The sequence below is a fragment of the Centroberyx gerrardi genome, chromosome 5 (assembly GCF_048128805.1).
Source record: "Centroberyx gerrardi isolate f3 chromosome 5, fCenGer3.hap1.cur.20231027, whole genome shotgun sequence".
In the NCBI taxonomy this organism is placed as follows: domain Eukaryota; kingdom Metazoa; phylum Chordata; class Actinopteri; order Beryciformes; family Berycidae; genus Centroberyx; species Centroberyx gerrardi.
The window spans coordinates 26,241,004-26,266,769 of NC_136001.1; the positions used below are offsets into that span (position 1 = coordinate 26,241,004).

General features: G+C 46.6%; 1 protein-coding gene across 1 annotated transcript in view; it reads left to right on the forward strand.

Annotated features, from left to right (window-relative positions):
* Positions 1 to 25,766, forward strand: part of lrig1 (leucine-rich repeats and immunoglobulin-like domains 1) — a 41,757-nt gene that overhangs the window by 4,351 nt on the left and 11,640 nt on the right. Inside the window, exons 2-9 of the mRNA XM_071915614.2 lie at positions 9,724 to 9,795; positions 11,279 to 11,353; positions 17,294 to 17,431; positions 18,005 to 18,148; positions 19,619 to 19,762; positions 20,114 to 20,257; positions 22,228 to 22,371; positions 24,778 to 24,858. Coding sequence (XP_071771715.2) covers positions 9,724 to 9,795; positions 11,279 to 11,353; positions 17,294 to 17,431; positions 18,005 to 18,148; positions 19,619 to 19,762; positions 20,114 to 20,257; positions 22,228 to 22,371; positions 24,778 to 24,858 — 942 coding nt within the window. The remainder of the gene's footprint in view (positions 1 to 9,723; positions 9,796 to 11,278; positions 11,354 to 17,293; positions 17,432 to 18,004; positions 18,149 to 19,618; positions 19,763 to 20,113; positions 20,258 to 22,227; positions 22,372 to 24,777; positions 24,859 to 25,766) is intronic.

Consider the following 25,766-nt stretch of genomic DNA (forward strand, 5'->3'; position numbering starts at 1 on the left):
TGTTTCTAAGTTAAAATGAATTAATAACACAGGCTTATAAGACTAGATGATACCGAGCCTCTGGAATCAAGTTCAATTTGTAGCTGTGTTGTACACATAAATGGGTTGAATAGGGCAACACAAATAGGTAGGCATAGATCACAGAGGCGGTTTATGGGCAATAGGCACCTCCTACTGAGCATTTGGCTCACAGACAAATTGCAAAAACATGAGTGGCTGCAACTGTCTAGCAAGTGATCTAGTTAGTCTCATGCATATGTGCGCTTTCTACAACTAGCCTACAGAAGTTAAAAAGTCCAGCATGTTTTGTTGTGCTGTCTGCAAAGATAAGGAAGATCACGCACAGAGTATAAATGCAGCTTAAAGGGAATAGGAATACATTTCTCACCCCTTTGTGTCAGTGAAAGAGGATTACACTCTCACATAGCTGCTGCAGTTATCTTCATACAGACTTAGCCTATATGTTGGGTGCAATTGGTTTGACAACTGCAGTAGTGGCTCAGAGGGGATAGGTGGCTGGAGGTTAGGTGCTGGCCTGCAGTTTATCCATCAGTAGCAGTCCCAGGTCCTCTGAGGAAGGCCTCTGGACACTGTGGCCCTGTGTGAAGAATCAAGCCCTAATGCCTTCCAGTTGTCAAAATAGTCTCCCTTCAGGACCATGTTTTTAATGGTCTCCTGTGAGAATGTGGCCTTGATGGGGATAGTAGGAAACAAGCGTGTGTTTGCATATCCTGGCAGAGCAGATTAAGCTAACAAGGAGAGATGGTGAAGGACTGAGAGAATTAGGGTGGTGGGGAAGATTCACGAGTGACCACACAGGTTATTCAGGGTGAATATTTGTGGTTAAAGGACTGATGTACCCTTTTTAAAGCCTCTGTAAATCATGAATCTCATATATCCATTGCTGGTTTACACAGGATGCTTACAAGACTTAACAAATTGCCCACCAGTCTCAGATGTTTGTCTATTGTTTATGATTGATGAATAGCCTAATAACATTCAAAGCAAGCTTCCTCTCACATATTCCCTCTCAGGAGTGGTGCCTTATCTTATTTGCGGCCATGGTAATGTGTATAAATAGCACTTTTGCCTGCAGTACCATCCGCGTAATGGGGTTTTGCAAGTAAATAAAAGCATGAGCATTACTAATGTTGGCTGTGATTGCTGTGGTCGGATAGAGATAAAGCAGATGCCCGGTGTCTGCTTGCCAACCTCTCTCCCCGTCTTTTGTCATCTGAGGTATTAAAATCTTTTGCTTTTATTCATTGTACAGGGTCCAGAAAGCTACAGTGCTGTATGAGGCTGTCCTGATTTTCATTTGTTAAAGCTGAATCGTTGCGTCACCAACATACACTCTGGTCAAAAGCAAGGAGTATCTTAATCTTGACTGATCCCCTCTACAACCCAGCTTTTCCTCTGTGGTTTCTGAGTGGCTGTCTGTAACTCCCCTTCAGCCCTCCTATAGTCATACAAGAGTGCGTAGAGCGGAGCGGGCCTTCCGTTCCGACTCAAACCCAAGCCTTCGCCTTAAACCCCGCAGAACAGCAGCATTGGTAAACACCACCCCCAACAGTTGGTTTTGGCTTCTGCCCTCAGGAAATGGGTTTGTTTTGGTGGTTTCCTGACAGGGGCTGGTGGCTCGGCTGGTTGGTTGGGGGCTGGCGGACAGAAGGTGGGGCTGAGGATCACCTGGCCTGGGGGGACTATGGGGGGACATTTTCCGCCCGCTGCCTGGGAGTGTTTTGTCAATGTCACGGTCTGCTGCTGCTGCTGCCGCCGCCTTCGGGCTGGTTCCACTAGTGGGTGAAAGTCCTGTCAGTGGTCGAAACCTCAACCACTGTCACCCACATCAAAACACAATGAAGAAACTCAGAGGAAGTGAAATTTTACTTGACTGTCACATATTGTTAGAAACAACTCCTCTGTTTTTAGGGAGCACCGTCTCTTTTTCTAGTCACTTCCATAGCCATGCAAAGTAATTTGCTACAATAATACTATGTGGCGGAGGAAGTTGTCATGGCAATGTTTGCCAATTACTCAGTGTTTATATCACATTTCTATGGTTACTGTTTGTCAGTTATGTGAGTTAAGCTTGATATGAAGGCAGGAATTGATTGACGTATGAAGACTAAACCGCTGAAATGTTTCTTCCCCTTTCTTGACCAAGATGGACATTTCAGCAGTTGAGCAGCAACACAGCAGCAGCAGCAGTACTCAGCAGGGCTTAGCCTCTTGTGGTTTCTAGGGCATTTCTCGCTACGCAGCCTTGTAATCTTGTGGTATTGGGAGTGATTATACCAAGTTTGTTTATTGTGATAGTTTCCCCAGCCTTGTGACTTAGATGTCTTTGGGCAGATATTTTAAACCCACATCTCGAGCGTTTCCAAGGGTTTAAGATGATATTATCGTTTGCACTGATTTTTATCAGCTGCTCTTCACTTTATTCCCCTTTATCAGGCTGTTTGATGGTTAGCCGGATGGTTGAAGTACTGAGCGTTCCTGTATGCAAATTTGAGCCTTAAATGTATTATTTTATGTAAATGATCCTCTTCTAATCCATGAAGTTAAGAGACAGTTCACGTGGGACATTAGATGTGAACAAATTAGTGAGGAACAACCAAGGTTGAGCCCGTACTCTCATAACAACAGATAAAGGCTGACATTAACATGAAGTTATGGAGTGAGCTCATGCCTTGCACTGGCTTTAATGACAATCAAACAGCTGCTGCCACAAGTCATTCCGCAGGAATCCAGTCAGCAGAATAGATGGCCTTTTTGTTAAGACACTTCAGGGCGCCAAGTTTTTTTCCCCCCTTTTCTCCCTCTCCCCCCAAGCCGGTGTCTACAAAGTGGGTTTGATCGATGAATCATCTGTGAATTCTCTACATCTGGTAAGAGTTTGGAAATCTGGAGAAGATGTTAGAAAAAAAGCGTGACTTGGAAAGAGAGAGAGGTACTGTGCAAGTGGAGCAGCTCCCCTCCAAAAAACAGGCAATCTGTCGAGAAGTGAGTGGAGCTGTGAGTGCTAACTTGGGCCAAACATTCTTTCAAACCCCCCCTGCATTAGCCTCCGTATTCTCTGATACTGCAGAAGGGAAAGGAGTATCAGAGAGCCACTATCTGGACAGCCACACGTTCACATGCACTTAGATTGTATAGATAGTATGGGCCACTATTTGGCCCCTTTCTTTCTCCGCTGGCTATAGCCTAATTATTGCAGAATTTTGTCTATGCTAGCATAATAAACAATAAGTAGGGGGAAAATAGACTAACGATCAGTCATTTTCCTCACTTTGAAGTGGAGAGCATAAGGTCAGCAGTCTGCACAGTACTAAAACAATAGCCCCACTAAAGAGACATATTTATGTTATTCTTTCAGATGAATTGGGGACGCTCATTTCCTTTTAGTCATAATGAAGTAGTCTGGCGACGTTTGTAACAAATTAGAATGTTATCATGCTAGAATACATTAGTATTCCATCAGCCAGCATGTGTGAGAGTGTGTGAGGACCGTGTCCGCACATGCATAAGTACGGACTGCACGAGTGCTATTGTCCTCCTCATCTGCGGCGTCCGGGCTGGCGTCGTTGGGCCTGGCCTCGGGTTCACGCAGCGCCTCAGGCTAGTGCAGACCCTTCTCCCAACCTTCTCGCTGTTTGTTTGGAGTGCCCCGCTCCATCCCCTGCTTCAGCCCCAGCCCCGGACCAGCAGCCCAGAGAATGGCGGTGCACATGGCCCCAAGATGTGGCCTGCCTTCCTGCCTGGGAAGACTTCAGAAACTAAGTCACGCTCCTTCTCTGACTGATCTCAAAGGCTGGAGCAATTCCTTTGTTGCCTGGAATGTTGTTGTGGGGTGGGAATCTGCAATGCAAACGGTGAAATATGCATCAGCAACACGTATCTCTGATCTCCCACATGTTCTCCTCACCCTCTCAAGATCCTGTACGATGAAACCTACCGGTATTTTCACTCAGATTCTAGCGCATCATAGTTATCGCTATCATAGCAAATCATGTTGGCCGGCTTAGGCTTTTAACCTCATTGAAGGTTGACGAGATATTGGCTTTCCTCTCTCCTCCCCCTATTTGACTGGTGTGTAAAATGGTGGCCTAGAGCTGGTGTTAGCTTTGTGTACACTCTCACTGCTGTTGCCTGGCTATAAACTGGCCATTTATGACAGGAAGAGAGGTGTGTGTGTGTGTGTGTGTGTGTGTGTGTCTGGCTCTCTGACATGCAGGTTATTATTTGACTAGTTTTATGATGCACTGAAATGGACCACATTAAAGGGCCTTCGTCTCCCAGCTGGACTACAGAGGGCTCATCACTGACATCACTTCACACTTTCAGCGAGCGAAGTTCACACTGCCGTTATCTATGATAGAGATGGGAAAGATAATGATGATCTATCTCTGTATGTGTAAGTCCCTTCTGCCCCTTCTCTCTCTCTCTCTCTCCCTCTCTCTCTTTCTCTCTCCCTCCCTTCCCTCTCCCACAAACATACAGACTGTGCGCTGACTTACGAGCACAGTGTCATATGCTATGACATCACTCCTCTACTCCCACAGCACCCGTAATGCAGCTATTTTTTAAAGCCTTTTAATGAGTTTTATATGTCAAATCAACTACATAGTGTATCAGTGACGGTCTACTGCAGCGGTGGGCGTTGAGCCTTTTTTTTTTCCTTCTGCCGGGACAGTTTGCTTAGTCAGGCAGACCATTTATGGATTTATCACAATGTCTTTTAGTGGGGTTTTTTCTGCCAGACAGGCTATGGCTAAAGCTAATGTTGTTTCAGGTGACCCCCTAGCCTTCCAGCACTGCTGACCTAGGCTGTTGTCGCTTGACCTGGAAAGATGTGGAGAATAAGCGCTGTGCTTCAGGGCAACAGGTGGTTGAGTGTTAGTCTCTGACTGCATTGCCATATGACTAGGCATGTGATTTGTCTTTTTTGTGACTGAAAGGGGAATACCAGTGGATTTCACCAGGTTCTAATGATTCGGTGTCGTTCTGTTGGCGCCTTGTTAGTTTTCAGTTTTTGTTTTGTTCTGAATTTAAATCTGTATTGAATGCGTAGTGAGGAGAGCCATTTCCTCTTGATGTGTGACAGTCTCTCAACTTCTGTGGCTATTGTTTTGTAATGTGTGGGGAAGGGTGGAGGCGGGGGTGGGGTAGCTCTGAAAGCTGGAAGGCCATAGAGGGTCAAGTAGGGTCTCCAGGGGTTGGAGGTGGGAGTGTAACTGTGCCTCTTTATCCCAACCCTGCCCTCACCTCAGCTGCCCTCTTGTTTCGAGCCCCTCCACTTCTGCTCACAGAATAGAGGTTACGCTGACCTTTGTGGTCACTGATGGCTAGCAGTTAGCTTGAACACAGTAGGAGATTATTGTTGAAATGTTGGTGCAGTTCAGAATAGGATTTAAATTTAGTCTGTGCTTTTTACTTGCAAATGTTTTTAGTACCAATTACCATCTACTTGAGTATGAACACTTGAGGGCTTGAACTTCTAAGAACCACTTGTTCTGTTTTTGCGACCTGTGAAAAAGCTTGAGACAGCCCCTCAAGCCAGGAGTGCAGCAGCCAGAATAAAATGAATTCAATGGGGAAAATTGGTATTTGGCTCAACATGCTGCCTTAAATTATCACACTCTTGCTTTTTTGGTCAAGTACCTGGCTGGGAGCGTTGATTTTGATCCCGCTGACTAATGTCAAACAGTCCTGCCCATTTGGATAAACAGAGGCATTCTAGTTGTACCATGCAATGGAATGCACTGTTTGAAACATTCCAGGCTTTGAGCAGCAAAGTGCTTTGTAGTGTTTGCCATGCTTAATCACAGCGTTGACTCTCACCGGTTCGTGTCTTTGAAACGTCTCAACAATAGGACTTTTCCGGCTGGATCAAGGAGATGGAGAAAACTCAGATAAGCTGTGTCGTGCCATTGCCAATTTGCTCTCTGCACCTAGTCTAGAGTTTGACAAGTTACTTGAAAGGTGCATGTTCCTCTCCCTATGTTTCATTCTGCTGTGCTTGGTTCATGTAGCTCTCTCCCCCTGTGAAGCAGTCTAACACTCTCTAATGACTCTCTAAGCTTCTGATCCCAGCACGGCAAATTCTTCCAGAAATGGCATTATGGTAAGGCCGCTTTCTGGAAAGCATTAGCCACAGTTAGCGGTGGCAAACCCCGACCCCCCCCTTCTGCAGGAGAGGGGAGGGAGAGAGAGAAAGGGAGGGAAACAGGCGTTATCAGCACCACCTCATACAGTAGGTGTTAAAACGCTGTGAAACTTATCTCATCTGATAGGCAAGAAAATGAATCTGGCTGAATGAGGCGGAGAGAGAAAAAGGCTCAGTTGTGTAAACACCTTCCTTCCCCTTTGCTTGTCAGAGGTGACTGAGAAAAGGGCACATGCATGCTTGCGTACACACACAAAGGACCAGTTTGTTTGTTGCTGTGCCCTTTAGCACGGGTACGGCAGGTTTTGCTCTCAAACGTGACTTGTTTTTTGTCTTTCTTAGTCATCCCTTTGTTCAATTTTTTTCTCTGTTCTCCATTTCATGCGTGTGGATCTACATATGCCCAATTTCCTTCCTCTATTACATGCAAATCTTATCATACTCTTTTAAAAACTGAAGTGGTCTTTTAGGAGGTGACATCTCAGTATACAGTATATCAGCATTTGTGTGATATGCAAGGTCCACTGGTAAAGTTTCTTTGGCCTGTTTTGTGGTGATAAGCAGCTTGTTAAAACCACTGATTGCTCTACCAGATGACAGCGCTCTCCCGAGTCGATCCTCTCTGTGCCGTGTGTGTGTGTGTGTGTGTGTGTGTGTGTGTGTGTGTGTGTGTGTGTGTGTGTGTCTCGGCTGAATATACATACTTCCAGGCAGAGGCGGCCCGCAGGAAAACCCTGTGATTTTTCACTTAGCTTCACCATAACGAGGTAATTGCCTCCTGTTGCAGGGGACGGCAATTTAGTGATCTAGGCCACAATGGTGGGAGGTGCCCCAGTGAGTAGGGTTGTCAAAAGTACTGATACTTCGATAAGTATCGATACTAAAAATTTGAAATGGATACAATACTCATTTGCAACAGTATCGATACCAGCAGTGCTTTCTCTCAATGAAAAATCAAACATATTATTTCTCTGCCCCCACTAGCCACACACACACACACACACACACACACACACACACCCTGCACCGCTGCCCACAGCCCCTCCTCTCACTAGTAGCAGTCAGCTGGGTCGTTGCCTCAGTCAGACAAACAATGCTACAGAGTGGTGCCGACGAAGGGGGGTAACACGTCAAACTTCGCGAAGCACCTTAAAGGCCTGACAACGCCAGTGCCATTTGCAACTTCTTATCAGACATAAGGTATGGAGAGTTATTTCCCCTCACGCAGGCGCAGAACGTACGTGCTAGTTGGCCGTCGGGTGTAGTCTTTGCGGTGTGTTCAAGTGCAACTTTTTGGACCAGACGCAGGCCACGTGAGGCGACGCAACAGTCGGCCTTCGTCGCCGCTGGTTCTTTGAAGTCAGTTTGGTGTGTCAGGGCCTTAAGGACCGACACGCCAGTCTATATAAAGAATTTCGAGAGGTTAGCGAAAGCTCCCGTTTCAACATCACTGAAGCATTAAACATTTATCATAAACGTTAACGTACCCTGCACATCATCCGTTTTAGTTTAGCTAGCAAACCAAACGTTAGCTACAGAGATAGCTAACGTTATCAAGTAGGTTTGCCAGATGCCCGGTTTTCGACCGAACTGTCCGGTCTGGACGTTGAAATGTCCGATTAAAATCATTCTGTCAATAATAATCCACTAACTCTAGCCCTGCTGATTTTTCCCTATCATTGGTGAGTATCTGTTGCTTCAACAAGCTAAAAGTGTTCTGATAGGCTGATGACTAGAGCAGGGTAATCTGCTGTGTAAGTGCAAAGTTTTGAATGAGTTTTATCGGGCCTACGTTATGGAGAAGCTGTCTGTCTGTCTGTCCGTCCATCTGTCTCGTTTGCACCGGGATTTCCCCCTGCGTTGTCGGATATTAAGGGACTAGTTTGGGTCTCTGTGTCTGTGTTTTTTGCTCAGTTGCTTACAGTCTATGCTGCAGAGGCCAGGAGGCAATATGATGTTTCACATGCTTGTGCAGTATAAACTCACTCCCCTCAATAAAAAAGAGCAAATCATGACGGCAATTGCCACCTGTCAATCAAAAATGTGTTGTTTGATATCAGACAACTTTAAAATATTGTTTTCATGTTAAAATTATATTTTAACATGAAAACAATATTTAAAAAAAAAAGATTGAAAATTCATTTCCCCCCCCCCCCGTGGTATCGAAAATGGTATCGCATATCGATGTTAGAAATTCTAGTATCGTGACAACCCTACCAGTGAGTGATCATAACATTGACAGATATACACACCTCCCTGTCAGGGTTCTGCCTGGAGGGCAGACACTCGCTCTGCTATTATCTCGTCACACACACACACACACGGAGGGAGAAGGAATTAGGAAGGAAGACTGTCATTATCCGCAATCAAGCACACAAGAAGTGAAAGGGAAATCTGTCAAGAGAGATGGAGGGTGAGATTGACAGGTATAAAGTGGTATAAAAACTGTAGTGTCTAGGATGTAAGACAGTAGCAATATTCTGCTGTGGTATGCAGCTTTCCTAAGTTACATTCACTCCCATTTGATCCTATTCTATCCATTAAAGTTCTTAGGGTGGTTTTAAACAGTACTCAAAGGATGCCACAGAGTTCAGCCTCCCACCCCCTTTCTCCCATCCTCATTCCCCCGCGGCGGTCTTCCAAGGCCACGGCGGGACGAGAGGATGAGGAATGTGGTGCGTCAGGTAAATGTGTCCCCAGTCTCTGGGAACAAGCGGCCATCTCTCGGCAGGCCTGTGAAACATTCCTGGGCCGTCTCTCACGTCTGGACGGAGGGGCGGGAGGCAGGCGGCTCGGAGCTGTGGGCTCCCTTTGTCTCGCTGAACCTCAGCCCTCCACACAAACACAAACACCGCTCTCACTGCAGCCTCCTGTCTGCCAACAGGCTGAGGGCCAGGCAGAGAGCGAGGGGGGGGGGTACATATATGGGTGTGTGTGTGTAAGAGAGATAGCATTTGTTTACGTGTGAGATAAATCTGATTCATATTGCGTGGGAGGCGTCATCTGAAATGCAGATGTATGTTATGCACACACATACACACACACTCTCGCTCGCTCTGACAGCGGTAACGCTATATCACTGGACAAATCGCTCTCTAATAAGCCTCTGTACAAGTCAAGTGCCAGCTATTAAATACGCTGTTAGCCTAAAGTGCAAATTGACTGCTGCAGATGAATGGCCTGTGGGCTGTGTTAGGTAAGTGAGCCAGGAGAGAGACACACTCTGTATCGATAGTATTGATCTGGCCCCCTCGAAGGCCAGCTGAATGGATGTACTGCAGTGTTTTCAGGCATACTTAATGTGGACGGATGAGGCAGTTTGTCAAAGAAATAAAGTCTGTGTGTCAAAAGTGGTTGCCATTGATCAGGATCTTTGTTTGAACCGTTGAAAAAGGCCTATGACAAATACAATAAAAGTTACTGTGAAAAATAAAGCATTATTGCGCTGCTGACATTTTGATTGTTAATGTTTCCTCTGCCATCTATGCTGTTAGGCATATATGGTTTTGATTTCATCTCGCTATATCTTAACATCTGCTTTTCCACTCTTTCAGAAATCTTGGCCACAACAAGCTGACCACCATCAATGCAGAAGTCTTCGCCAACCTCCCCAACTTACGAGAGCTGTAAGTAGTCCGACATTATCACTCAGTCACTAACAGGATACATAGCCTATACATACCCAGAGGCTAAGGAAGGACACACACACACACACACACTTGGTCATTGAGGAAATTGCCCACCCAGATAGGACACTTGGAGAAGACTGCCTCGGATATCCCACTTGAGGGAAAACTGTCATGACGCCCTCTGAGTGGCACTCTTCACCAGACACTCAACTAGAGTGTGTGTGTGTGTGTGTTTCTTCGGCATGGTGTGTGTATGCGTTGACTGGGCTGACTTTTTAAAAATCTGGTTCTTTCAGTAGAGCACAGCATCGATTGGCAGGCAGACAGCAAATCTATGGGCACAACTCCTCACAAAGTGCTGCCCCTTCACTTTCTAATGGACTGCCCTCAGAGTGTGTTTGTGTTTGGTCCATGTCTGTTAGCGTGTCTCTTTCCCTCTGTGGTGTGAGAGTGTGTGCCGCTACAATGTTTCAGTGTGAGCATAGTTGTGTGCCTCTTTCCTTCTGAGATCAACAGTCAAACATGCTTTTATTTTAGCCACTTTTTGGCCAGATAGACAATATAATCCACAAGCCTGAGCTGCGATACATTTTTCTTCGGTGGAAAAAGTCCCTCTAACACCCATGATTGCCACTCCACATCCTAGCAGCATCCTCGTATGTATTGCCTTGAACTGAGTCCAATTGAGAATAAAGTGGTGGTTTTCTATATTAAGCCTCCCCTCCACCACCCGATACCGTGGCCAACGCTGGCCTTGTAAATATTTTATACGGTGAGGAGAGGGCTTGGCTCTGTGTCACTCAGCACCGGCACACAAGACACATACACACATATACACAAGCTGACTGGTGATACACACACTGGTGACATCTTTGGCAGGCCAAGCCAGCCAGTCATACGCTCGCCGACATCTGTTTTACTCCCATGTTATTTTTGGTTTTAAAAGGATGACTTGCTACTTGCTTTGTGGCAGACGTGTCAAGTAGTGTTTGAAATCCTTTGAATTACTTAAGGTTTGATTGAATTTACCCTCATGTGTTGAGGCATGTGGAATAGCCCCAGCAATGTTGTGACTTCTTAACTAGCATAGAGTTTGTGTAGAAATTACAAGAATTAATTAAAATGATTTCAAAAACCTTGACTGAGGCTTGCGTTTGATAAAGTCTCACTAGCCTATATTTGTCTGGTATCTCATTGGATTGTCTCGTATCACAAACTCCTTTCAGAAGATATAAGAAAGATAACCTATGGTTCTAATGCAATTTGAGATTCAAATTAAGGATTTGTGTTTTCATTTATTGTCACCAATACATTTGTTTTCTATGCTCCTGAATTGTTCAATTTAGAAGTGCATGTGCTCCTTGGGGAAATAAATGCCTATGTAGATCACAACAACATATCATCCCTATGCATTTTTGTGTCTCCCCCTGGGCACAGTTTTGTTCTCTAACCTACTATTGTGTGTGTTTGTCATTTTCAGGCGGCTGGACCACAATGAGCTGACCTCCATACCAGATTTAGGACAGGCTGCCTCTAAGATCGTATCGCTCTACCTGTGAGTATCGCCCCATTTACTACCTATCTGGTACCATAATCATCTGGCTCTCTCCTGCCATATTCATCTTAGGACAGTAGCCTGTTGGTCCTGCTCTTGAAATAGTCTCTTGACATCTGTCTAGGATGGATCTACTTTTATACCTCGGAGGTAATACTGCATTTATTTGAGAGAGATTGCAGCCATTCAGGGCTGAATGTGAGTTAATTATGTAAAACCAGATCAAAAATCCCCTTTCTACTTGGGCTCTGTTGGCGTCAGTATGGAGGTCTGTCTGGAGCGATTAGTATGTGGTCAAGTAACTGACTAGTCTTGTTAGCTGGCCATGCGGTCTTGTCTATAGCGAGTAGTGCTGGCTGCTTGGAGTGTCAACTCGCATATAGTTCCAGCTTGGTTGCTTCCAGTTGTGAAACTCTGCCTGCGGGGGCTGCCTGCACTGGCATCTCACTAGAGATTTACTGCCCTATTTGGGAAGGGCGTGTGTGTGCGTGCGTGTGTGTGCATGCATTACTGCTTAGCCTATGTGTGTGTGCTTGTGTATGTCACAACTGTGAGCCCAGTGGCCCATCGACAGTCTCTTTCTCACACACACGCACGCACACACACACACACAGATACACACAATTGTGACAGTGTTCCACCCGCCTCATCTGTTGGTGGGGCCTTGTTGTTTTCCAGCCTCCAACAGTTTTTCCCCTCATGTGTGGCCGTGGAACATTCTAGCATCTCACTCAACCTGAAACAAGAAAGTTAAGCCCCCATAGCTAGTCTAATGCTAACCATTACAAACAGTCTGTGTATTTTCTTTCACACCTTGCTAGCATGCTGGCCGACTCCCTGGTAGTAAAGTATGCAGCTGCTGGTTCCTGTAACGTTGCTCATCGTCGTATCACTTTCAGTGGTCAGCTTAGCGGGAGTCACGCCTCAGCCTCTCCCTGTGTGTCATCTGCCTGCTTCTCACAATTTATCATGATGCCGAGCTTTCGTCAGCACACTTTTCTAAGCTGTGTACGGAGATTGAGGTTTGATTGAGCAACTGAGAAAAGTCTTTGTCAAAACTTAACTTATGCCATGTGTCCAAAATGTTTGATGTAGTAAGAGTGTTTTTTCGATTGTTTTTCTATCTGTCTGCATCTGTTGGGCCCAAGACAGCTCCTATTGACTTGGCCCGTGATACAAAACGGATCGGAGCAAGTTCACCTTTACTCGCGCGAACTCTGCAGAGTCGCACCCTGTCATGCAAACGACTGGGGTGTCTTTTTTTGGCCTGACTCTAAGCCTGTTGCTAGGGGAAGGCCTGTAGGCCTGATGGTAGCGGGGGCTAGAGGGAGGGTCATATCTTTACAAAGCCACACAGCTGAAGGCCCGCTGGAACACTTGCAGCTGCAGCTGTCAATCAGATGGCTTACTGTAAAATGGGTGACTGGGAGCGGGGGAGGAAGGATGAGAAGAAGGGAGGGAGGGAGGGGTGGGGGGGATTGCGAATAGGGCCGGATCAGGGTGACATCACCACATATTACTGTAGAAAGAGGAACGCTTAAGAAGAAGTAGTGGAGGAGGTGAAGCGAGCGTTGGGAAAGGCAGAGGAAGGGAAAAGGGGAGGAGAGAGGTGCACTCCAGCTCAGGGTTATGCCCAAGAGTAAACCCAGTACATCCACACTCCCTTGCCAACCACCAAGCCCTCCCCTCAAGTATGTGTGCGTGTCTGTGTGTGTCTGTGTGTGTGTGTGTGTGTGTGTGTGTGTGTGTGCCTTGGCAGAGGTAGCAGTATAGATGGCAGCGCAGTGCGGGCGGAATTCCTGTGCCGTTGGTTGGAGAGTGGCTGGAATGTCGTCTGACTGCAGGCCTGTGTGAGACAGTGGTTTAACACAAGCACACACACACACACACACACACACAGATGGACAGAGAATATCTGTCTACAGCCCCACATCCAGTAGTGAGCTCTCTAAAAGGCTGAGAGCCCATTAAATGTGGAGGCTACTGTCTAACATAATAGCAAAGATAGAAGTTCAGACGCAGTATCTTCTGTTAGAGTAAAGTCAGCTGGTTGCTGACTAGCTTTGGCTCTGACAGATGGACATGAGAATGAATGATGTTTCTAGAATGAAACGGTGAATAGTTAGGCTGAATAAGAAGTTTCTAGAATAAAATGGAAAGGAACAGTTTTGGCTTTCTAAATGTTGATTGGAGCTTATATTTCTGCTTCATGGGACAAAGCAGGTGCGCTCGGAATCAGTTTTATTGGCAAAATGGGCATTTTTTTTTCAGTGGTTTGCTCCCGTAGGTCAAATTAAACATGAAACAAAACAAGATTATAAAGAAGTAGTATATAAAACAATTTAAAAGTAGAATATAGGGAATAGGTGAGTGGTCTGTCTCTACTTTCTTTCTTGCCCGCTTTCTCTTCCTTTTTTTTCTTTCTCATTTCTTTCTCCTTAATCTCTTTCTTGCTTGAGGGGTGACTCACTCTTTCTCTTTCACCTTCTTTTCCGCTCCCCGTAGCTCTCTCGCTTTATTCCTTTCACCTCTGTTCCCTCACTCACTTGTCCGGCAGCTCCTTTTGATGTCTGCCTCTCTCTCGTGGAGTTCATCAGGCAGAGATAAGCCAATGAGCAGCGGCCGTGTGAGTACTTATCCCGTTAATCTGTGTGGTCGGTCGTGTTGCTGCAATTTAAGATGTTCTTTGGACCAATCGCTGCCCTTTGATCAGACATCCATCAACCAATCAGGACAGAGCTTCTGAAAAGCATCTTACCGAGATCATAGTTTTACAATGAAACAGAAATCACCTGAGCACGTAGAAGCTTTTGACGAAACCAACCAAAATAGGACCATATGCCAGGCTCCCGCAGTCCCACAATGCACTTGGCGAGCCCAGTGATATCCCGCAGACTCCCAGAATGCCACAGCAGGATGGCAAAAAAGAAGCAACAAAAAGTTTTAAAAACACAGTGTCAAAGTGACAGCAGAGCAGCACAAACTTCCCTATTGTGCTCAGAGCCTGCCCCGTCAACATCAAAGAGAGCCTTCAAAACAGCTCTGGATAGAAATCATATGGCCCATGGGATGATCTGATTTTGAAATAATTCTCCTTTTGTCCCGACGGCCAGCTTCAAACAATCGCTCCCAAAGATGACATTGGGAATGGGAGAATGGGCACGCTAGTGTAAAACGGCGATGTGCTTTCCATACATCAAAAGAGGTGTCAAAATGAGCCTGCCTCATGATAATCAGATGGTCAATGGGGGGGGATAATGAGATTTGGAATTAAGTGGGACCGGGGCGACTAAGGCCCTCGGACATCAAAGAGCGCGACAGTGAATCAAGCTCCTTTTTAGCAGAAATGTCACTGGCCGTGTGATAATCACAGTTTTTATAAACGCCACTATTGTGTGTGGACTTCAAACACTCTCAGAACCGACTCTTTATCTGCCTCTCTCACACACAGCTGGGCTCTGAGTGTGGGAGGGAGAGAGGGGGATGTGGAAAGAGAGCGAGAGGAAAAGAGGAGAGGGAATTTGGCCTGAGTGGACTGGTCGCAGAGAAAGAGAGGAACAGAGCGAGAGAAAGAGTGAGAGGCCAACCTCTCCCACCAGTTTGAGACTGATCTGTTTTTCCCAGCAAAGGTCACCAGCTGTTGACCTCACCTCACCCCTCTTTCTCCCTCCCTCTCTTTCTCCCTCCCTATTCCTTCCTTCCCTTGCCCATGCTCACTACAGCCTCTGTCTGTCGGTCTTCCCTGTGTGTGTGTGTGTGTGTGTGTGTGTGTGTGTGTGTGTGTGTGTGTGTGTGCGCACGACTCATCCTTAACTATTTCCGCTGCTGTTTATTCAGGTGGGCCACTGTGGTGTGACCCCCCCCTCCTCCCAGACACCAAGTAAATGATCGTGTGTGTGTGTGTGTGTGTGTGTGTGTGTGTGTCCGTCCATCTGCTGGGTGAGGGCTGGAAAGGAAGGAGGGACTGACCTTGTTTTGATGGAGTTTGACTGGTGGAACACCTGCTCTCTCTCTTGCTCTCTCACTCACTCTCTCTCTCTCACACACACACACACACACACACACACACACACACACACACACACACAAAATCCTGGGAAGTTAAGCTGAACTAAGATTGAAGCGGAGTCCTTTGTTGAAGTGTTTTACACCTTGTGCTTTTAGTTTTGCATTCATCTTTTATCTTGCTATCCACAGGCAAAGTGAATTGATTTGAACTGTAAAAAGACGTGCCATTTAGTCAAAATGTCTTGCATCTCATATAGCCTGCAGACCTGTGTTGTTGGCTGTGGGTGTAGCAAGTCTTTGGTGCGTGTGTGTATGTGTGTGTGTGTGAGGTCAGTAACATTAGCCGGAGTGTCAGGAAAGTGCTGCTGGTGCCCAGGCATGTGTCATACGTGTCACCCAACGAACGCTTTCATGTATTCTCGGATAACACTGGCCTTCAGACTCTCTTTCTTACACGCACACACACACACACACACACGCACACGTACACATACACGTGTAAACAGATAATAGACTTGAACTTCTGGATCAGCAAGACGGATCTCAGTCTGTGTATTCTGCTGTTCACATGTATCTATTTGCCTGTCTGTCTGCTTTACATATGTGTGGATATATGCGTGTCTGTGTGTTTAAAAAAGAATAGGGTTGTGTTTGAGACTCTTGTGTGCCCTGTGGGCTCAGCTTGCGTGTTTAGGTTGTGTATGTGTGTGTCCCACTGGCTGACCAGCCATGTCCCACACCATCCCCTGCTCCTCCACAGTATATGTAGGGAAATGACTAAGATTCCATCTCTTTCTCTCTCTCTCTCTCTCTTTCTATTTCTCTTCTTTTTCTCTGTGTGGAATTGGTCCCGGTCCTTAAAATAACCCACCACAGATGTTGAGGAGGACAGGGTAGGAAGGGGGGGACTGTGACCCTCCATTCCACACAAGGCCCCCGAGCAGGGCCAGAATAAAAACTGAAAACTGTTCAGTCTTTTCTCAGGCTTCTGGCTCACCCAAGCTAACAAGGCCTGTCAAAAGAGGGCTGAGGCGTCTTGAAATAACGTTCCCTTGTGTGGAGACTCCTAAAAGGGGGATGGTTGTGTTTTCCCTGGTCAGCTTTGACAACTTTGAATAAGCGATGGGGAGCGCTGTATTGGTTGCTACTCTGGGCTCAAGCTGTCTTAATGTCAATAAGCCATGTTTTTACATTTTCTCGTAATAGGAGTGCTGACCTGAGGCCAGCTTACCTCTTTAAGCCACAGTCAAGTATATACAATCATCTGACCTGACCAGAGATATCTTGATTAGCTCCTCTTCTTCCTCTGAAACAAATGTAGCCCACTATACTAATTTTCATATTTACTCAGTTGGATGGTGATATCGGTAAATGTTTGATGCTACATTTCAAGATGGTTTGAGCTGAGTTTGGCTTTGCTGTAAGCTAGTTAGTAGTCCCCCCTCCTTTGTCCTGGGGAGATTAGGACCTTGATAGTGCCCAGACCTTCTTGAGAATGGTAGCAGCCATCTCCATTCCATCACACACTCAAGTGCTCTGAAATCCCCCTTGAAGTGGCTCTGGGTGATCAGTGAGGCCCTATCCATCTAAAGATTTTGTGACTAAGCCCTGTGGAGAAGCACAGGTGTCCTTGGAATTGTTTGGAGAAGGCCAGCCTCTGTTTGGAAGCTCTTAAAGTACACGTTTGCCGGTGGAACGAAGACCACTTTGTTCTGTGTACTCTTCTCTTAGTTCCTGAGTGGGCTTAGGGAAGCCAGGGGATTTTGAGTGTGTGTCTTCCAAGGCTGGTGGGAAAAGGACGCTGAAGTAGAGCTGGCGAATATTTTTGGAGTTCGTGATTTGGACATTTCTTGGGCTCGGAAATGACAGAGTTGTAGGTCTGAGTGAGATCGTCGAATACAGCTAATGCCTTTTGTGCACATTATTTTCCAGACATCATAACAAGATTCGCAGCATCGATGGCAGGCGGACGAGAGAGCTGGTGTCTGTGGAAACCCTGGACCTGAGCAATAATGACATCACCGAGCTACGAGGCCACTGCTTCCCTGCAGGCCTCCAGATCAAAGACCTGTAAGTACAATCTCAGTGTAACTTTGTGGCAATGACACAGATACAATTCCTTCCTCCAACTACAACATACACAGACATATCAATTTACATACTGTACATTAATTAAACTTTGTTAAATTCTACTCTTCCTTCCCGCCTGCCATCCATCAATCCTTCCTTACATCTGTCATTCCTTTCTTCCTTTTATTCTTTCCCTCCTCCCTTTCCTTTTCCATCTTTCACTGTCAAATAGGTTTTCAAATAAAATAGAAACTTAAATGGTCCCTGTGGGGAAATTAGGTTGTTGCAGCAGCAAATAGTAATAGGATAAAGCAAAGAAAATATAATATATAATATAATAAAAGCAGAAGAATAGAACATACAAGAATATAGGAAATGGGGGTCATATAAACATTTGTAACTAACAATGTCAGCACTAGAACATGTAGAATGTATGAATGAAAAAGTATGTAATGCATTATTAAAGTAAAATAACAGTAGTAGAACCCACTGAGACAAAGAATAGAACAGGGGGCTCGTAACCCATGCAGCTGTAAATCCCTTACGCCACAATGTGCTACGTCTCTGTTCCAGGTACCTGAGCAACAACAAGATCAGTGTGTTGGAGCTCGGAGCTCTGGACCATCTGGGTTCAACTCTGCAGGTCCTCAGACTGAGCCGAAACCGCATCAGCCAGATCCCCGTGAAAGCCTTCCAGCTCCCGAGGCTCACCCAGCTGTGAGTACCACTGGATTTCATCAGTTTAACAATGTAGTCAGTACGCTGACAAGGTTCTGTTGGCTCTGTCGGGACAGTTCTCCCTGCAAAAAAAAAAAATATAGTTGATGTTTGTGTTATAGCTGAAAATAAATTAGATTCTGTCTCCCCTTAGGAGGCATTAGGGCCTTAGAGAGTTGAGGAGAATTGAGAAATTTGAAGGAAGAGGAGTTGTGTCTGTTGATCTAGCTTTGTGTGTTTAACATTTGGAACCCTATTAGTGTGAGCTAGACCTTTGGGGGGTGGGGGTGGGGGGTCGCTTAGGTAAACATCAGAGCCATATTATAGTTGATTTATAGCCTTCTTCCACATCCCCAAAGTGGACTAGCTCATTCCCAGAACCATCCTCCATTATCTTCTTCCATCTTCCCTCCAGCGTAGCGATGAGGTAGGCCCATCCATAGCTCAACACCTCCATTCTGGGGGAGAGAAGGGACTCATGTAATGGGAGTCTCCCCCATTGTGGCTCCAGCGGTTTCCCCAGGTGCCTATTGTTGGACAGGTGGCCCCGGTGACACTGTATCTGCACACGCTAGTGGTGATACACATTAGACACAAAAGAGCCTGTGTGGATGTTTATGCTTGCGGGGCTGGGGGCGATCACACCCCTCACACACACACGCCAGGTGTACAGATCCACCGTTACAGGCAAAGAAGGCTCGGCCTTTTCATAAGGTACAGGAGAGAACGACTGCGGTTTTTCACGTCTCACGCAATGTGTCGTCTTCCCACACCTTTCAGAATCACTCATCGCTGTTTTATTGAAATCACAAGAATCAAATGTGTAGCCAGCCAGCGCTCACATGAAGACATATTTCGCTTAGTTTGAGATTTGTGCTTACATGCTCTTCCAAGTATAGGTAGATGCCTATAGCATGGTGCTATTTTGATGCGTTTGTTAAGTGTTTGCTCCTCCAGTTGACCCTGCTGAGATTTATGAAGCCTTGTGTTGGTGTGGAGGGATGGCCGGGTCAAAGCTTGACCCCTGTTTGTAAGCTGAAGCCTGCGGGTACACAGCGCTGGCCCCATGCCACAGGTGGAAAGGACACCGCTGAGGAATGCCTGTTAAGCTAGGGGTTTGTTAGGGACAAAATGCTCCAACTGAAGCGTGTAAGCTACAGGAATCTTTGGGTTTGACTTAGGTGTGATGGATGCACATGTAGCATGAGGGCATAGCATTCCTCAGTCAAAAGGAAAAAAAATGGCTTCCCTGCTTTGAAACATGGGGGTCAGGCTGTTTTTTTGTTTTTTTATTCTGAGGGACTGAAAGGAAGCTATTGTTGTTCAAAAAAAACAAAGTAGGATTAAATGCCTCACTGGTTTTCTCTCACAATCAATCACTAAATTTGTATCTGTGTGTGTGTGTGTGTGTGTGTGTGTGTGTGTGTGTGTGTGTGTGTGTGTGTGTGTTTGTGCCCGTCCACCCTCTAGTGAGTTGAACAGGAACCGCATCCGTCAGGTGGAGGGTCTGACCTTCCAGGGTCTGTCCAGCCTGGAGGTGCTCAAGCTGCAGAGGAACAACATCAGCAAGCTGACCGACGGGGCCTTCTGGGACCTGGCCAAGATGAAAGTCCTGTATGTAAAAAAGAATCAGTACCAATCAGAGTCTCTTGATACGGCACCTGTGTATATAATAAATTTACACATCAATAATTTCCCTTGGTTGATTAGCAACCGTTTTGTCATGGAATAAATACTTCATTAGTTCCACTCCAAGTCATTTGCGGCTGCTTTGCACAAAACATCTCACAGGCAAACCGTTCTGCAACATTGACATCATCTAACCATACACTGAAATCACAGTTGCCTGCTAACCACTATGTTAAGATCTCCAACTTCTCAGTACATAAAAAAAAATCTATTATAGATCCATAAATCTATTATTATATCCATAATAACAATATCCCTCTATTTTGTCTGGTGCAGTCACTTGGACTACAACAGCCTGACGGAGGTGAACAGTGGCTCCCTGTACGGCCTGACGTCCCTTCAGCAGCTATTCCTCACTAACAACTCCATAGCCCGCATCAATCCTGACGGATGGAAGTTCTGCCAGAAGCTGAGGGAACTGTGAGTACCAGCATTTAAATTAGCCTGAACACCCAAACTGTCCTGCCAGATGTCCCCATTGACATGCAAATAACATTCAGCAGACTGTGGTTAAAACTACTAAACATGGAATGATAACTGCAATGGAAGAGAGTTGAGGTCAGCAAAGGAGGTAGTATCAGATACTCTTTCTAAGCATGTATTTTGTATTTTATGGGTCCTGCTGAACCAAATGGCAAAATTCAATTTTTTTCTAGGTTTCCTAGATGGAGATTGTTTGGTTTCCTAAACCAAACAAATGTAGGTTACATATTTCAAACACCAACTGTACAATCAATTTTAGCTTTTAGTAAACCCCAGGCGGTGCCCTTGTCCTATAGCCTGAGAACCCAACCCTTCGCTTCCCCACCCATATCATCCTTCCACCTTACCCAGGGTTAAATGACATTGTGCTTTAACACTCAATACGCTACGCTATTCTCAGGATAAGCCTGTTTATCCCATAATTAGAGCTGGGCTCGACAGTACTTAAGCCCTTCGACAAGAGTTTTTGTATTCAGGTCTGAGGCGTGGGGGTTTGGCAAACCGGCGTGTAATCCTCTGCCGGTTGTGTTGTGGTAATTACACTGAAGGATCGCCCCCACGGCCTTTGTCTAACAAATGAGGAGTTATTATCCGAGAGTCTTTCATATTCTGTTGACATGACTGTCACTGTATTAAGTGCTGCGCTCAGCTGAGGCGTCGCTAACTGCGCGGTTGCCTGGGGTATCTGTGGCGCCTGTCTTCGTTTATGTGTTACTGTCAGGAGGGACAGAGAGATGGATGGACTTATTGCTTTTCCTCTGCATTCAGGTTAGTTTGCTCTGTGTATCTCGACGCTGTTTCCCGTGCACACGTCTACAAATCAATGACAGATTGCTCCCTGGGCCATACGCGTATCATACTCCCTGTTCTGCACCAGTCAGCGGTTATACGATTTTATTATCTAGGGTCATGATGACTCCCTTGGCTGATGGGAGAGAGAGAGAGGGACTCGTCTTTATGAGCAGCCTGTTATTGCATTCCGAATGGGCCAGGCTGAGCTGGTCATCAGGGGGAATCTCTCCACACATGACTGGTCAAGCAGACCCAAAGCCTGGCCACAGAGACAGGCAGCGAGGGCCACAGAGAGGGCAGTAAAACACACAACACCGCCTTTGACCACTGTCTGAAAGATAGCATTATGGGATTTATCATCATTTATAATCAGAACTTATCAAGAGGTATTATATATTACTTGCTATGACTGGACTGCAAAAACCACTCATCTTAATAAGTCATTTACACATGTATTATTAGTCTTAAATTCTTAGTTTTCTTAAAACAAGTGGAACAAATTTGCCAATGAGATGAGATTTTCACTTGTTTCTCATGCAAGTCAACTTGTATCAACAATTTTTTTGAATCAAATGTCATTATCTTGCTACTAGTGGAGTGATCTGCTTTATCCTGACTGAAATATTTTAAGGCTGGATGTGAGAATAAATTACATTTTTAAGAGGGACCTTTTTGCCGTGTGGCCTATGGGTGCAGTACACATGAGTGACAGCATATTCTCCAAGGGTTTACCACATGCTCAAGTAGGCTTATAAGTCGAGGTTGTAGATGCGTGAGGTTCCAACCAAGAATCGGTTTTCTTCACTGTCAAACAGTTAGGACCTCTGTTGAGCTCAGAGGTCTGCTAAGCCCATTCTCTGTTAACATCTTGTGGCGAAGAAAAAAGCACAATGGAAAAACACATCACAGAGTGGCAAATAGACATTGAATCAGCCATGAAATTTCAGTATAATGATGTCTCGAGTTGCCTCGGTGTTCTGCCAACCTGTCATCTCCTTCCAGACCTCACACAGTACATTTCTCTCTCTTCCCATTTTTTTTTCTCTCTCTCTCTCTGTCTCTGTCTGTGTCTGCCTTCTTTTTCTCTGTCGTTCTCCCTCTCTCACTCTCTCCAGGAATCTGTCGTACAACAACTTGACTCGTCTAGACGAGGGTAGTCTGGCTGTGCTGGGGGACCTCCACACCCTCCGTCTGGGCCACAACTCCATCAGCCACATCACCGAGGGAGCCTTCAGGGGCCTCAAGGCCTTGCGCGTCCTGTAAGTACTCCCCTCCACCCCCAAGCCCCCCCGACTACCCCACAAACACACACATAACGGTTCTGCCCCTGCTGACGATAAGGCCAAGATGTGCCACTCGGGAGCAGTGAAAGCTGAGACATTTAATATTGGTTTTGCTCATGTGATATTTGATATACGGCTTACGTAGACCCAGCGGCCGATTTAAGAAAGCGGGGTTGTTTACTTTCAAGGCAGCTACTTTTTAGAGTTTGATCTCATTTGCATTCATGTTTATTCATGGTCAGAGGGTTTTTTTTCCTTCTTTTACGAGGTGTGCATGCGTCACTATTGTCATGGTTTCTGTGGGAACTTTTTTTTTTTTGCTAGTTTGTTGTGTCTTTTCTCTCTTCACTCCTTTTGTGTGTTTTTGTGTTTTTTGTTTTGGCCATTGGTTCTGAACCAACTTGGACGCACATGTGTTCTGTGTCGCTCACCTCCCTGGAGATTTCCCCCCTTTTTGAAGCAATGAAAAGCAGGATAGGAGGTTTTCTGTTCCCTCTGTTCCACCCTTTGCACAAAAAGCCCAAACAGGCCTAGAGAAAGAAAAGGAGGGAATGAAAGAAAGAAAGTCAGGGGAGAAATCCAGGAGAAAGGCTTGGGGGGGGTTTGGTTCCTAACCAAAGGTCTTCTTGGCTGTGCCTCTTCCCTGTGAGAGAGCCAGAGAAAAGAGTCGTGCCTGAGCTCGCTAGACAAGCTCTCTCTCACAGTGGGGTGACAAGCCAAGACGCATACAGGCCTTTCTCTGCTGGCACACAGGGTGCTAGCTAACTAGCTACAGAGGAGAATAGAGAAAGAGAGGGGGGAAGGGGAGCTCAGCTTATGAGAGGGGCCCTTCGTTTGGCTCCCATTTCTCACCCCTTCTCTCTTTCTCTTCCTTGCACCCTTTATTTCCTTTTTTATTTGCCTGCTTTGTTCCTGTTGTCTTTACCCTTTCAAGCCCCATTTCTGTCCCTCTGTTCTCCTGAGGCCATCCTGCCATCTCCTAAGGCCCTTCAACGCTCACACTATATCTGTCTCTCTAATTCTCTCCCTCTTCTTTCTCCTTCTTTTTCTCTTTCTCTGTCTCTCCTGCTCTCTGTGTCTTTGAGGCAGGCCTAATCTAATCAATGGAGGGGAGGACGGGCACAGGCCGGGCCCTGAAAGGGAGCCGGGGGAGCTTTAATTGGGCCTGCGCTGCTGGTCACGCTGGCGTGGGGCTGGAGCCTGCATTGGGGTGTGAAAGCTCCAAGCCGGCCAGCCTGCCCTCTAATTCGGCCACGGGGGTCGTTGGCTCATCGGGGGCCCCCCTTCCCCGTCCCCGGTCCCCCGCACTACTACCCGCACTACCCCCACCGCTGGCCCTCCTTTAACAAGGCAACGGCCATTCACGTCCACCCAGCCAGAAAGAGTAGGAAATTGGCAGCCCCAGTCCAGTCCAGCTAAGACAGAGGCCAGCGGAGGCTGAAAAGAACCAGAGGGGGACGAGGGAAGGATGGAAAGTGAAGGGAGGAGGAGGGGTAGAGGGTGTTGTTTTGGAGGTGGTGGTGGGGGAGGGGGGGGGGGGTGTGGGTGACCATCAACCTCAAAGGCCTTTCCCAAGTTTGAAAGAAAGTCTTTTAATGGCTCAGAAGACAAAGCGTGCGCTAGAGCGGCAACTCACACTCCTTTGTCTCCGCGCTCCGTTGTTTTTGTTTTTCTTTTCGATTACCATGCGGAGGGGTGGGGCGGTGGTTCCTTTGCAGCGATGACTTCACCCTCGGAGGTAGTGCGCTAGCCGTGCGAGGGGAAGCAAATTAAGCGCATTCAACAAGTGTTTGGAAACCTCCGAGCGCACTCAAAGCAGCCTTTTTTCCTCCTTTATTTCTTTCATCAAGCCTCTATTCTGTCTTTGCTGGCCACGGCTAAGCTCTGTCCCTAACCTCATTAAGGGGACTCTTGGCTTTGCTTTTAGCTTTGCCATACCTGCCACCATCGGACGCATAGACCCAACTGTCTGGCTCTCACAAGGCATTGTGTCCCTGCCAATCCCTCCATGCCGTCATGAATTATACATGTGTTTGCCTGCGCTGGGTTTGCCTTTACACGCAGGCACATACACACACACACACACATATATATTCACATGCACACTCCTCCTCCACCCCTCTAAGGAAAGAATGCGCTTGGTTGGCAGAGCAGAGCAGTGGAGGGGCTCTTAAGGCCAGGTGCAGAGGGGGGAGGACAGGGGGAGAGGGTGAGGGACGGAGGGAGTGTGGGCGAGGGGGTAACCCGTGACTTCCAGACCGGCCTCTGCCAAGGCTATGAAACGCTTCAGCGCTGGCAGACCCTGTCCCTCTTCTCCTCCCTCCCTCCGTCCCTCCCTCCTTCCATCTCTCTTATCCCCCTTTTTTCTCTCATTCTCCACAGGGAGCTGGACCATAACGACATCTCAGGCACAATAGAGGACACCAACGGGGCCTTCTCTGGACTGGACAGCCTCAACAAGCTGTGAGTGTCTCCCCTCTTTTTCTTTTTTTTTCTCTCGCCCCTCTTTCTCTATCACCCCTCTCCTGCTCCTCGTCCTCCTCCTCCTCATCCCCCTTTCCTGGCCTGCCACTGTTTCTGGGATCCTCTCCGCTGTTCTTCAGACACAGACAATCAGAGAAATGGGAGCGGGCTTTCTCATTTCTCTTGCATCCAAAAGTTCCTCTCCAGATCCCGACTCACTTTCTGCTGCCAGCTAAGTTTAGCCAGTCCAGACTTGGGCCATAGAGTCCACCAGTTTGAGATATGTCCCCCCTCAGCACCCCACACCTCACTTGGAAGTGTTTGTGCTGTGCGCTGACTTAAAGAGCCCCTCTTCCTTTTTTTTACAAGGCTTTTTCATGAAACATCTATGGTAATATTTTTACTCCCATTGGCCTGCGGAAGCCCCGGCCAGTTTTTCTCCAGCCTAGTCTGGTTCTCATCTTTTTATTTCATCGTTTCATTAGCTGAGGCCAAGTTGGGTTCGGTTTGCTGCCTGTGGAGAGGGAACAAGATACAGTGAATCATCTTTTTTATGTTTTTCATGATCACTCGTCATTTGACGTCGGCTTGTAAAAAGTTCAATGTCAAAAGTTAGTGAGTTGAGAAACTAGAGCGGACATGGTGTTTCTGGCATTCAGCGGCCCCGTGCAATCATCGACCCGTAGGATGAAAAGATGATGTCCAGCCAAGATGGTTCCCAGTGTGAGCGCTGCTGAAAGAGAAAGAGAGGGAGAAAGAGAGAGAGAAAGGGCTTTTCTTCAGGGCGGCAGGAGATCGTACCCCAATAGGCCCGATTCTATCCCTCCTCCATGCCTCCGCTCCTCTCCTCCCTCCTTCCCAGTCCCCGTTGTTAGGAACTGAGGGAGGGTGAAATTGGGGGGCGCGTT